The sequence below is a fragment of the Strix aluco genome, chromosome 3, assembly GCF_031877795.1.
Source record: "Strix aluco isolate bStrAlu1 chromosome 3, bStrAlu1.hap1, whole genome shotgun sequence".
Classification (NCBI taxonomy): domain Eukaryota; kingdom Metazoa; phylum Chordata; class Aves; order Strigiformes; family Strigidae; genus Strix; species Strix aluco.
In genome coordinates this window covers 7109454-7122791 of record NC_133933.1, presented here as the reverse complement: position 1 = coordinate 7122791, position 13338 = coordinate 7109454, and the positions used below count along the sequence as shown (strand labels likewise).

General features: G+C 38.1%; 1 protein-coding gene across 3 annotated transcripts in view; it reads right to left on the bottom strand.

Annotated features, from left to right (window-relative positions):
- The window catches only part of MACROD2 (mono-ADP ribosylhydrolase 2), a 901283-nt gene that overhangs the window by 67307 nt on the left and 820638 nt on the right, over positions 1-13338 (bottom strand). For 2 of the 3 annotated variants that reach the window (XM_074817243.1, XM_074817245.1), the window contains exons 10-11: positions 9334-9375; positions 1895-1978 (exon numbers count right to left, since the gene is read on the bottom strand). In XM_074817243.1, coding sequence (XP_074673344.1) covers positions 1895-1978; positions 9334-9375 — 126 coding nt within the window. The remainder of the gene's footprint in view (positions 1-1894; positions 1979-9333; positions 9376-13338) is intronic. The other variant, XM_074817244.1, reaches the window with a different exon arrangement.

Here is a 13338-nt window from a genome sequence, read left to right as displayed (position 1 = left end):
CGCCACTCGGCAGCTTTATAGGATTTCAGTGTCTGGAGCCTAACTGCTTGACTCCTCTTCAAAACAGAGGCACAGGTAACACCGCAGAAATCTGATCCAGGTTTCTTCCCCAGCCCCCCTCAGCAAACACTTTAATTACCTTTTTTCCCCCCATCACAACAACCCTCAAGTCTAAATTTAGACTTTCTATTCTGAACGTTACAGGCCTGACTCCTGCCTAAGAAGGAGTCCGTCACTGGCTAGATTAAATCCTGCAGCAATGTGTTACAGGCCTCAATTTTGCATCAGCAAAATCTACTGTATGGCATCAAATTCAAGGAGTTCAGGCATTTTACAGCTCAAGGGTAATGCAATCATTCTATTGCCATACTATTTAATTCCCCCTTCCAATGCATTTGTTTGTGCTCCACAAAGTGAACTGTAGGTCATCAGGAAACACTGACAAGCATAGTAAACTAGGAAACCGTATCTACTAAGCCACAGAAATAGTTAGTGAACAACATCAGTTATTTTGCCAATGGAGGGAAAACCTTACAGTATTGCAGCACTATTTCCCCCCCCCCCTTTTTTTTTTTAAAAAAAAGACACTGATACAATGGAAGCTTTTAGTCACACTCCATATAAAAACATATCATAAAAACTATTACTGTTTCACCTATTTAGGGATATGGAAAATGACACTGTGATCCCACACACTGTTTAGCCTCCATACAAATTGATATCTGGTTTGTCATCACTGAATTCTCTAATCCAAACATAAAACTGGTATTTTAATTTCAGCTGGGTTTAGTGCAGCATGAAAGGAAAGAGGACCAGTCAGGATGAGATTTCTTGGGTTCCCCCACACCTTCCAGGCGATGACAGCTATTGCTTTAAGTACTTGCCATTAACAACCAGTCACAATGTTAGTGACAGGATGTTACTAGCAGTTACTTAAAGTGATAGATGTTAACATTTTTCTGCTCTTTATGACTCAACACTATACCCCAGTCAGAATATTTTAGGAGCTGAATGCACAGCGCTAGGTCAAAATGATGAAGATCGTGGAGCCACTGGTTGAGGTGCAGAATGAGACGTGTCATTTGAGGAACATTAGGTCAAAGAGAATCCATGATAAGGAACTGTCATAGATTAAAGATTAAGGCTCATCCTTTTAACTACTTCACATAAGGGGAATTCTCCAGCATTGGAGCATTTTGCTCTTCCACACATACGAGAAACTCTGCACTATGAAGATAAGTCTTTGATGTTAACATCTTTTAACAACTCTCCCAATGAGATACTGATTAAGAAAAGATACTTTGATCCAGATTTAGAACAATGTAGACCACATTTACCTCCGTACACATGGGCAAGCTGCCCTGTGAAGACTCAAGTACAGGAAAGCTCTCTTACAGGAACAACACTATAGGCATAATGTTAAGCACCTGTGACTTTCTGGAGTGGAAAAGGATACAGCAAAAATTTCTTGTAGAAAAGGAAAGCAAGAATGTTATTGCTCTGCGTTTTGCAGCAGGTAGCTGATTTACTTGACCAACTTAACCAACAAGACTGACCCAAGCCCTTCATAACATGCATTACACTGTGTATTGTTAATCACATAAAGTCAGAACAGGTTAGAGAGAAACCAGTAATGATTTCTCATTTTATATCAGCAGTAATCAGTAGCTCATCACATAAAAATAGCATTTGTAATTCTGAATCTACCTTGAGATGACATACACTTCAGAAGAATTACAATCTCATGATCTAGGACAAAGGGAACTTTCCAGGTGTGTGCAAACAACATTCTTAAATGAAAGTTTTCCAGTTCTTTCCCAAGAATTCAAAGCAAACCTTTCCCCCCAAAATGCAAAATTGATTAATAGCTCTGAAAAGCTGTCAGACCACCTACCTTCAGCATCATCTTGCAGGTCCTCAGGCTGCTCTGCTTTGCTCTTTGTGGGAGATGGAGCCTGGCCTTTTTGTTCCAATCCTTCTTTAAACATTAAAAAAAAAATACTTACATATATTATTTTGAAATTGTTTTATTGTTTCAAATATTACTATGCATGATACCACGACTGTGAGTACATTTTTATCTCAGCACTCCATTCAGTAGCTGATGCCTATCTTTCTATTATTAAAATTAATTACTGCATCATGTGTTATAAAAGTCAGAATAGGTGTCTTTCAGCCTAGGATGGACTTTCCCTAACTTTCACAGGACAGCAGTGAAGAAAGCTCATACTAAAATAACGTACTTCTTCACAAGCTCTTAATCTTTTCAGAAATAATAAAAAAAAAATGTTTTAATTTGTAGTTTTTAAGATAATATATATTTTACTGCATCACAGAACTGTGGAGAAATAATCTGAACAAAATGATTTTCTCCTCTCAGCTCAATTCTCCATTCAATGTTATAACACAGTAGCAAATGAATATTGACTGAAATTAGTAATGAAATGAAAGGTAGGGAAGCAAGTTTGACAGTGAAGTAAAGTTAAGGAAATTAAAGCTTTACAAGATAGAAACGTTCTGGTTGAAAAAATCCATTGCAACTTTCTAGCCAGAAAGCAACAGGAAGGAGGAGGACAGGGAAGATCTCCTAAGGAAGAACAGTAACTGGGGCCCATTAAGTTTAAGATCTCTCCTGTTTGTAGGGACTGAAGTTCACACTGTTTAATAGCAGTTGGTTAAACTTTAAAAATTATGCACTTTTCCTACAACATTTTCACAATATCCTGTCATCTCAACATAAAGGATGAAATTACTGTTTGTTTGCTATGATAGACCTCAAGGCATGAACCGTTAGCACAGAAAGCCCATTAGTACAAAAGGGAGGCCAAGCTGGAAATTAATCATAAAAGGTATTTGTAAATTAAGATGGTTAAAGAAAGCAGGTTCACTAATTAAAACATTCTTCAAACATTGTTGCTTAACCATGAAAGCAGAGAATAGCAGACAATTAAAACACAATTCATTGCACCTATTGAATCTATTCAACCACGACAGGAAAATGACTTTCTGTCATTTGACTTTCTGTCAAACCTCCCAATTCCCTGTGGCCAGCTGAGGGCTTGGGATAAGGAGAAGCCTGAAGAAAACACACTTTTGTGTGTGCTGGAAAGAAACCTTGACCACTTGTAACCAGGAAATTTGGGAAGACACGTGACCTTGCTTGATTTACCCCTATTGCTGTGCTGTGAGAAAATAAGAATCGTGGTATTACCTCAAACTGATTAGCTAATTAGCAACTGGGAAAAAAGCTATCTACATGTGTATTATAAATTGCTTCAGTGTTCTGAAAACTCCCATCTCTTCTGCTGTCATACATACCCCACACAATCATCTACTCTGTATGTCGTTGGATTTTTAAACAGCTCTCAGCAATCAGATGCCCAATTCTCATAAAGTACTCAGCTCTGCTAAGAGCTGTTGATACTACCCCTTTTATCTTCCACCCTTCCACAACTACATATATCTAGAATTAAAATGCTGAAAGTTTCGAAACAGGAGGTATGAAAGAAGTAAGCAAGGATGTGGAAAGGTAACTTCCAGGGTCAAGGGGAATGCTGTGTTCGTTCAGGAGACAAAAAGGGAGTGAGTCATGGCTTTGCATGGAGCCCAGGAAACTCAGAAATGTTCTCTGCCTGTACTCCTGGGAAACTGGTTATTCTCCTGTACTTATGTCCAAAAAAAAAAAAAAAAAGAAGAAGAGCCATGGATTGGGAAACTGGCAGGAATTTACATGAAGCAACAGCTCAAAATGTCAACAAAAATCCCCAAATTGAGATCTCTACGCAAGTACTCAAATTCCATCTTACTTGCTTAATTTTAAGGAATAAGCATTACCCCAAAAAGCCAAACTGAATATTGTTCTTAAAGGTTTATTCTAGAACAGAATTCCATATAGTTCAGGGCATGAAGGGCCCTTAGTGATCAGTAAGTAAAGCCAGTTACTGCAAAGCAGAACATGCTGTGAGGTTTGGCTTGGTATCAGGAGGCAGACCTTTCCCGACAGCACTTCACATAAGACATCATGTGTCATGTCATCGCATTTGCTCATGTGAATTTGAAATTAAAATACAATATTTTGAGGAAAACAAAGAGTTTTCAAGTGCTAAGATGAATTTATTTCTGGAGTGGTGAGAATGTAGGATTAACCACAAGAAATACTGTGGGGAAAAATAAAGGCAAAACCTGCCAAATAAAGAAACACTTTGTCAACTGTTTAAAGGGACCACTCAGGAGCAATGGTGATAGAGTTCAACAAGAACTTCAATACAAAAGAGAGATTCTGAAAATAACCAGGCTTTTAAAGATTGATTCCTGCCAGCATTCTCCCATTCTTTTAAAAAAGAACTTGAATATTTATAGTGGACCATATCGATGTATGGCTTCTTTGGTTCTAATGCCACTCTGAACTACCTGCTACGTTCCCTTTTTTGGTTGACAACAATTCACATCAGGGGACTGAATCAATAGGAGTGTTTCAATCAACACTCACTGCTCTAGTATGAATTTTATCATCTAACCAATCTGTAAGGCTTCCTCCAGTGCCACAAGTGAAATGTCAATCAAGTTTAAGTGCAAATGTCCAGCCAGGTCTTTCAGGAGTATCTGAATACGTTAGATAATATAACCAACATCTTAATTGAGAGCACAAAGATGGAGAGGGAGGAGGCTTACATTCAGAGAAGTCAGAAATGATACTATCTCAAAAGAAACGATCTTTGCACTCTATAAAGAACCTTAAAATACTCACAAAAGGATGTAGAGGCACTGTCCCAGGAGAACAAGATTTTAATCACAATTTCACTGCTCTTTAGCACATTTCCCCCATTCCAGAGACAGAAAAGGATTTGTGCAGGCTTCAAAATGATGTCTTTTTATTATGGTCAAAATACAACTCTTAACCCTTTCTGCTCTCCAACAGTATGTATGTCTTTCAGAACAGTTAAGCCAAATATTACAGAAATTTTGCGTGCAAATTTCTGTTTAAAAAAGCACACCTAGACAGGCGTCCGAACTGATCACATGATAAGCTTTTCTATTCGTCATCATCTGTGCAAAAAGGTTTCTGAGCTCTAACACTGGGAGAAATGATTCTTCTTTATAGGTTAATTCAGAGGGTCAACAAGCCACTTAAATCTCACAGTCTGTCTCCAAGTAAGCTATTCCCCAAATCCCTCGCAAGTTCCAAATCTCCCTGGTTACAAGGGATTGCTATTTTAATCTCAGAAAAAAAGAGAAAGTCTCCCTCCAAAAAAAGTATCGAAGTATAAGAGTGTGCACAGAGCGGAGTACACAAAGAAATTCTGTATTTGTACAGCATTGATTATAATAAGGCTTCCCCTGTTAGTGTGAACGAGATCCTTCGTCCTGCCATTCTAGCTGGCTGTGGCTTCTGGAATAATGAATAGGTGGTTAATTAGGATGCTCAGTATAGAAACAGAATGACCAGCAGGGCATTTATGATGAACGACTACTAGATGGGAAATGAGAGACAGCAGTGTGGCAGCATTCATAGAGATGAGGACAAAAGGTTTTGGTACCTGGTTAAGAGGAGGCAGAATATAGATTGAGGGAGGGAGAATATAGATTCAGAACTGAAACTCTTTTCTGTGGGTTTTTTTTTTTTTTTTTTTTAATGGTAAGAGAATTAACTTATGTGAGTGCATAACGCGATACTATTGTGTAGGAATCTGGACCGTGCTTCTCATAATAGCACATGCTTCTATAATTTCCATGTGCAATCACTGCAATTGCACACACAATTATGGCAATATTAGGGCTTATTTTGCACGCTTCTTTGCATGGATATGTGAATCTATGGGTATAAAAGCAAAGTCCTTCGGAAGTTAAAAGTTTAGAATAATCTTCCCTTAATGGAGCTTAAAACATTAAGCATCATGACTCTGCAGTGTTAAATCACTGAAGTTAAAGGTGGACAAGACTATTAGGTCATCTGGTCCTTCTCTTTTCTTATGTAGGAAATCATTCATAAAGTAAAGCTGAGATGTAGAACTGCACAGGTCCGTACCCGCTATTACTATATCTGCCCTTTTGACTCAAGCCATTCTAACAGCAAACTGTACGAGATATGATAACATCAAAGCACTTTGAATTAAATGGTGCCATTAAGTCAGCAGCTGCTACAAGACACAGCATTCAGAATAACAAACTGATAGGTTAAAATCCTGAGTGTCAAACGTCATCAAAAGAGTGGTCTTCAGTGTGTATATTTAATAAGACTAGGTTATTTTTTATTTTTAAATGTTTTAAAATGGTTTTCTTATTCTAGAATATATGCGGTGACGTTATGTGATTAACTCGCTCAAATGATGATTCACGCTTGGTGATTTTATAGTATTAATGTAGATATTCATGAAGATTTTCTGGCAGATGCAATTAAGATATTCCCTTATTTATTTTGAAGAGAAATCATAGAGAGAAAGGCCTTTCTGCATGTACTTAGATATTTGCACTTCAGGGTGGTAGAAACACAAGACAGATTACTTTCATAATGTATCCATCACTCAATAATGCACACATTTGGTCATCTGTTATTCCTTACTCCTGGCTAATGCTCTAGCTGTTCCCAAGGCCTAATCTGGTGTGCACTGAAGTCCATGGACATATTTCCACTAACTTCAGCTGACACCAGACCAGGATCAGGCTTTTTTCCTCTAATTCTTGCCACCAGGTTTAAATTATGACTGATTCTGTAACCTCTACCTCATTCTACTACATTCTTCAAACAGAAATTGTGCAGATACAATGAGTCTACATCTCATTTGTGACCCTGTTGTACTAGTCTGTGTTTTCTCTTGGTTTGATATTGGCCCCCAGAAGCACCTAGCCAATAGGAAGTTGGAGACACAGGAATTTAGGTGAAATTTAGAATATTTCAATCTCTGCCAAAGGTCCTACATGTGTGTAGTCTGCAACACGTGCTCTCCAGGAATCCAACGTATTTTTTTTCCTTTTTTTTTTTTCCTTTTTTCCTTTTTTTCCTTTAAGAACAGGAATTGAAGAAATAACCCCAAAACAGATTGGATATGGACAGCTCAAAAAAACAGGGTCATCAATATTGGTGCCAACTGCTGACTCCATCTGCTGGAGTCATGACCCATGAAGTCAAGTGGAATGAAGAATGATTATTCAATTAATATCTTGAAATGGTGACTAGAAGCTGCTACTCTGGTTTTCCCTTAGTACAGTAGAAAGCAGATATCCTTCAAACTGATAAAAATCTGAATACAAAAAATGAAAACTCCCCTTAATGCAGAAATTACATTTGTATTTATAGTTCCCACAAACACATCCTACAATCATTAAGAAGTCAATACACAAATAGGTCAAAAGGCCATAACTTTTGTATATCTGTCCCACTACTTGAAGCAGATATACAAAAGATACTACTTCTCTTTAGCCATGTAGATATTGATTGCTGACAATCAATACACTGATTCCCAAAATATATCCAGGTGATAAAGAAATAAACAAGTATGTGCTGTTGAAGCTTATAGCACCCTACAGGCAAACCTGTGAGAGAAGCTATGATCTCAGCTATCTCATATGCACAAAGAAACAGACAGTAAGGGAAATATTTTCCTCAAATGACTTAATTCAATGATAATTTCCCAAAGCAGCTATGTAGCTTCACCTAAATCAATGAAGCTGTGAAGGATACAAGGCAAGAAAGAAGAGACCAGCTATTAAATGGAAATGTACTTCCTTTTAATTCTAATTTAAATTGCTTAAAAAAAAATCAATGTAATTTGCATAATCTCCATAAAAGCAAGACAAAAATGCAAAATAATTGGGCTTATAAAAGTATACATGCCATGATAACTGTAAAAAATGAAATGTTAGATGAATACTGCAAATTCAACTGTAGGATAATCTTTGGCAAATGTTTGTTGTATAATGACAGTCTTTATTTTTTCTACTTTTATGTATGTATGTATAACTATATCAATCACAGTAATTGTATTAAAATTTCTAAAAGTTCCTATCCAGTAATCTTGACACCAAAAAGTAATTATAATTATATGTAATAAAATCAACAGGCCAGAACAGCCATAAAAGAATGTGCTAATCCATCAGTGTAACACATATCTATCTGTGTATATCCATGTTTTCACATCTATGCATACACACCATTCTTCAAATATTTCTAATTTCTAAGCTAATTAACTGGTTGCATAAATCATCATAATCCATTTGTCTTTACAACAATCTTGCCAATTTAAGCAGCCAGCACACTGCTTCAAAAGCTTTTACCTCTGTTTTCTGGCTGGTATATCTCTGACTTTCTCCACGTGGCTCTCCTTTCTGATTCCGCATCTTTTCGTAAAGAGAAAAACTGGAAGTTTCTGTACAGTAACTGGGCTATGATGGGATCAGGGTCACAGAGACCTGGGGGGATAGTGCACGTGCCTGGTGCACTGTCACGGATGGGTACTAGCTGGTTAGGAAGGAGAGGCAGAGAAGAAGAGTAGGGAGCTATGCTGCATATAAAAGGAGGTCCTTCACTGCACAGAAGTCTCTTATGGAACAGGATATGTCCACTGAGAACCTCTAGGAGAAGGTCAGCAGGGAAAGTAACACAGGGTGCTGTGGTGGAAGCCTGCTACAAAAAGCCAGATCAAGAAGATTAAGCGGATGAAACTCTCTACAAAAAACTAGCAGAAGTCTTCTGACTGGAAGCTTTTGTCATCATAGGAGATATCTAATCCTACATCTTCTCCTCTTCTTGTTCCTCGGGCCTTTCTTTCCTTTATACCTATCTATCATTTCCATTTCAAGTCTATCCACATCCACAAACCCTAAACACTGACACTTGTTTTAAGTAGCAAAGTAGGAGGACCAGGAAAAAAGCGCTCTGAAATACTGTCCAATCAAGTTTAATGTATTAAAGAGTTTGAGGTAGAGTTTTGCTACCGTTTTCATTGCAAACAAATCATGGCCGCTAATCAGAATTGCAAATGACTCAAGAATTGCTGTATTCACACCTTTTTACAGATAAAAAGACTGCAGAATTTTAATTATTTTCCACTGATGTTCAAACTAGTTATTAATAAGAATCAACTGAGTATCACCCAGAAGCTCGTAACAGATGACGACATTAAAAAGGTAGTCTCAGCCATTCTTGCCATGTACTATTTATTATCAGGGATGGTTTGCCCTATGTTATGTTAAAACCCAGAGATGACTGTCGTAACATCGGCAGTAAACGACTGGCACTGCTTATCACAACCAAGGCAATTAGTTTCAAGAATTCTTTCAGTTTGGTTGCTGCTTCGGAGAAGTGATGTATTTTAGCACAAAATGTTGTTTACTCACCTGTCTCTTCACTCGGCTCAGTCCCTTCTTCATTAGCATCATCTGTCAAAAAAATTGAAAGGAAATGATACTAGGAAACATCTAAAATGAAATATTCCATGTTTCAAATTGCCTGTATCTTAGCTTGCCTCCTCCCATTTAACATTTTGCAGTGAGATCTGGAGGTGGATGGGAAAATAAGGTTTTGATACTAGACAGTTACTACCAGATACAGAAAATGCAGCGAATAAAGACAGGGAACAAAATTCTGCATAATTTACAGAATTCTGCAAATTATGACTTGTATAAAATGAAATTGCATTCTCTTTTCTAGCAGAGTTTTTGGTTTACTTGTCAAGTTCCAGTTTGCTTTGTTTCCTGGGAACAGCTGGCTATGTTAAGAAGAGAATTAGTTATCCAGAAATCATACCACATAAAGAAGTTACTATAAATTTGCCAGACAGGACTTTGGTTTAAGACCAGACTTGGGCCAGCCAAGAATTGAACACTTGTAATTAAGATGATATATGAAGAAAGCAGATTCCTTTTGCAACAAGTTGCATTTTGGTAACAAAGGAATTTCTTACCGCAATTTTTTTTGATGAAGAAAAAAAAAAAAAAAATTAGCCTTAGTTAACATCTAGGTAATTCAATGTTCCAGAGCCTTAATCATCTAATGGAGAGCTCATTAACCACAGAAGTTTATGCCAACTATGTTCCTAATTCATACAGACTCCATTTATATCCTTTTAAATAGATTTGGGCATGGGCAAATTCTGTAGCAATCCTACAATTTCTGTCTAAAGCTTAACATCTTTCAAACTTGCATATGTGCATATTATGACCACCATTTGAATCCAAAGGAGTTTTGCAATATTACGATCAGTGGTAATCAAAACTAAGAGTAGTATTTAGGTCCTAATTTACAGGGTCAGATCTTTATACTATAAACTCTGCTGAGATCCAAATGCTGTGACACATGCTATGAGGATTAAGCTCTGTTTTCATCAAGATTTGAAGCCTGAAACTTTATTTTAAGTAGCGTGAGAACAGAACAATTGGTTAATAATAGAGGCTTCCACTGGGAATTATGTTTGCTATAAGCATTAAAATTACGAGCATGAGAATTTTCATGGGTGCTTGTGAATCTACAGTAGATGGATCCTTATCCATCCTTCTCTCCCTTCCATCTCATTCAGACATGATCTGGAGGGCAGGACTTTCAGAAGCCACTGAACAACAGCAGGTTATGTTTCTCTTGAGTACGCTTTAGTCCACCCCAAAGGATCAGGACTGAAAAAAGTCATTGCACATTCTACTTCCTTTCTTCTTATTCTGCAAACCATTATTTTGGAGATCAAAAGGGCACACGGACCCCTACTGTACAAATATGAATTCATACACAGAAACTTTAAGGAGCTTTGACAAGTAACTTCTGAGATAAGAAAATGAAAAATCTTGTTAAAGCTTATGGGAATTCTGCCATTGACTTCAACAGAGCCAGGATTTTCAACTGGAGTCCTGACATTTTTCAACAAACCACTCAGAAATCGTTTGGTTAACACAGAGATTATTAATTATTCAGTTTCCAATAACATGTTCTTTCTATGGAAGCGTTTGTAATGAAACCAGCATGATAAAATTTCAAATTACTCTAAGACTTGACACTAAATCAGCAGAATATAATATCTTAACATACATATATCACCTGGTCTTCTGCGGAAGTTCTTAATTATAGTGCTGTAAGTGACTTGGAATACGAAATTCCCAAAGCAACAGAATAGCTTCTAAGCTGGTGATAATGGACACAGACAAGAAATCTGATGTTATTAAAAAGTAGTGAAGTCATTATGCAATATAATTATGAAGAGGCAAAGACTGCTTTTGTGAACTAATTGTGAATTAAAGGCTGTTTTTCCTGGGAAAAGGAACCTAAGTTTTGCTGTAAGACAGTAAAGTCCTTGTGTTGCTACTGAAAATGGGAACTGGGCTCCCAACTGCTTGGTGACATGATCTCTAGGTCATTGTGGTGCCTTTGAAAATTCTACCCCAATCTAGATCTGAATCTGAGTTTCACTTTGGCACACAGCACTCCCCAGTCACTTCATGTGTCTGTAATTCTTACTCTTACACTATTAATGCATCTGGTGGAAGTGCTTCCCTGTCCAATATAAAGCAGCCTCTTTCACTGACCTTGGTTTGGCTGAGCTGAAGTGATAAACACCACGTTTAGTTGGCAGAGCTCTATGCCAAAACCAATTATTTGAGACAAAACCCAGTGTTTTAGAAATCTATATCCAAAATTCATTCACTTCCCCCAAAAAGAATGATATTACAGGCAGTTTCTTGGTTACTGGTTCTGAAGAAGTAAAAGCAAATAGAAATATTTTTTACTGAAGCTCTACATGCCTAGTATAAAGCAGAATCAGTGCTGAGATTGCTATAAATTAGATTTGTAATACCTAGGGTTTTGGAGGGGGAAGGGTGGTGTTTATGTTCCCTATACATTTTTTTACTCCATGTAGAGGAAGCCTTCTAGAGGTTTGCTTTGGTTTGAAATATGCACCACAAACAGTCAAACTCAAAGCAAAATTAAGGAAAACCAGCGAAGAAGCCAAGAGTGAATCTTCGACACTAGTAAACATTTCCTTAAAGACATACCATCTGTATTTCTTGCCCAAACTCCCTCATTTGAAAGACTGGAAGTGAGGTCCTCTGTAACTCTCATCCTTACTCAAGAGCTGTTGAAAAATAACTGACTAGGAAAGCACACTATAGGGTGTGCATGAATGTACCCACTCTTGGTTACTCTTTTGACTGGAGAAGCAGAACAGCAAACTTTCACATGGCTTCCCCATTAAAGCCCTGAATTTTGGGAAGCTCTACCAAGATGACCTTGCTGAAAAAGGAATGACAGACCTTGCAGCTTGAAGTGAGAGGAAGACTGACAGTGACTCCCTGCAAGTGTCAGCCCACCCCCAAGAAAACTCGCATCACTATTTAGAAGGCTTAGGATACAAGGAAGCAATCTAATCCAAAATGTGTCATATGGTTGAGAGTACAAAATTTTCCAGCTTGTAGGCTGGGCTATAGTATATAAAATTAAGGTATTAGATGGCTGATGTATGGGAGAACAGTTTCCAGTCAAGTATAAAATAATTTACAGTTGAGAGTGAACCTATGATTGAAACTCGCCCTCTAACTCTCATGCTATCTGAGGCAACTATATCTCTAAAGATCACAGAGCTTTGCATTTGGGAGCAAGTTGCTCAGAGCATACACATTTGTATAAGTCATAGGCTCCCTGGTAGAGTCATGTTCCAAGTGATGCCTGTTACTCTTTCATTCCCCTCTCCCTTGTTACCTGCCGAGCTCTGTGAAACAGAATAATTGTACCATACCTGCTCTTACTGACACTGGAGAAGAGGATGCCTTCTTCTGTCATATACTTTATTTTTTTCCTTTTGCCTTGCTGGTCAGGTTCTTTCTCTGTCTCACTAGTCATTGCATACAAGCAAACACAAGCCAGATGGCTAAAACCATCAATCTGTGTTAAGATTTATGTTAGGAACAGAGAGGTGAAAGGCTCTAAATACCACTGCTAATCCCCAAAGCCATTAAACCGCCTCCTCCTTGTTGCTTGCACTTCTATTTGCATTCTTCTTCATGTTAGCACGTGGAGAGTCAACACTGTACAAACACCTTTTATTTTTAACTGTGCATGCATTGAAGAGCCCTTACAGGAGAGCCAGCTCCACGCTGCAGGAGGCTGCTGTTTCATCTGCATTCAGGCCCTGCATCCCGGGCTGGCAGAGCTCCCCCAACAGCACTGCATGCTGCTAGCTCCTCCCTGCCTTTCTGCCTCTTCTCATCCTTCAGGATTTGCTCCTTTTTTTCAGCACTTTCTGCTGCTTCCTGATTTCCAGACGTTTCCTTATTCCCAGCCAACCCACGTGTCTCAGTCTGCTCCTCCTTGCGAACCCTCCATGGACTGAACGTAACCAGGGGAGGGGCTGGGATGGCACT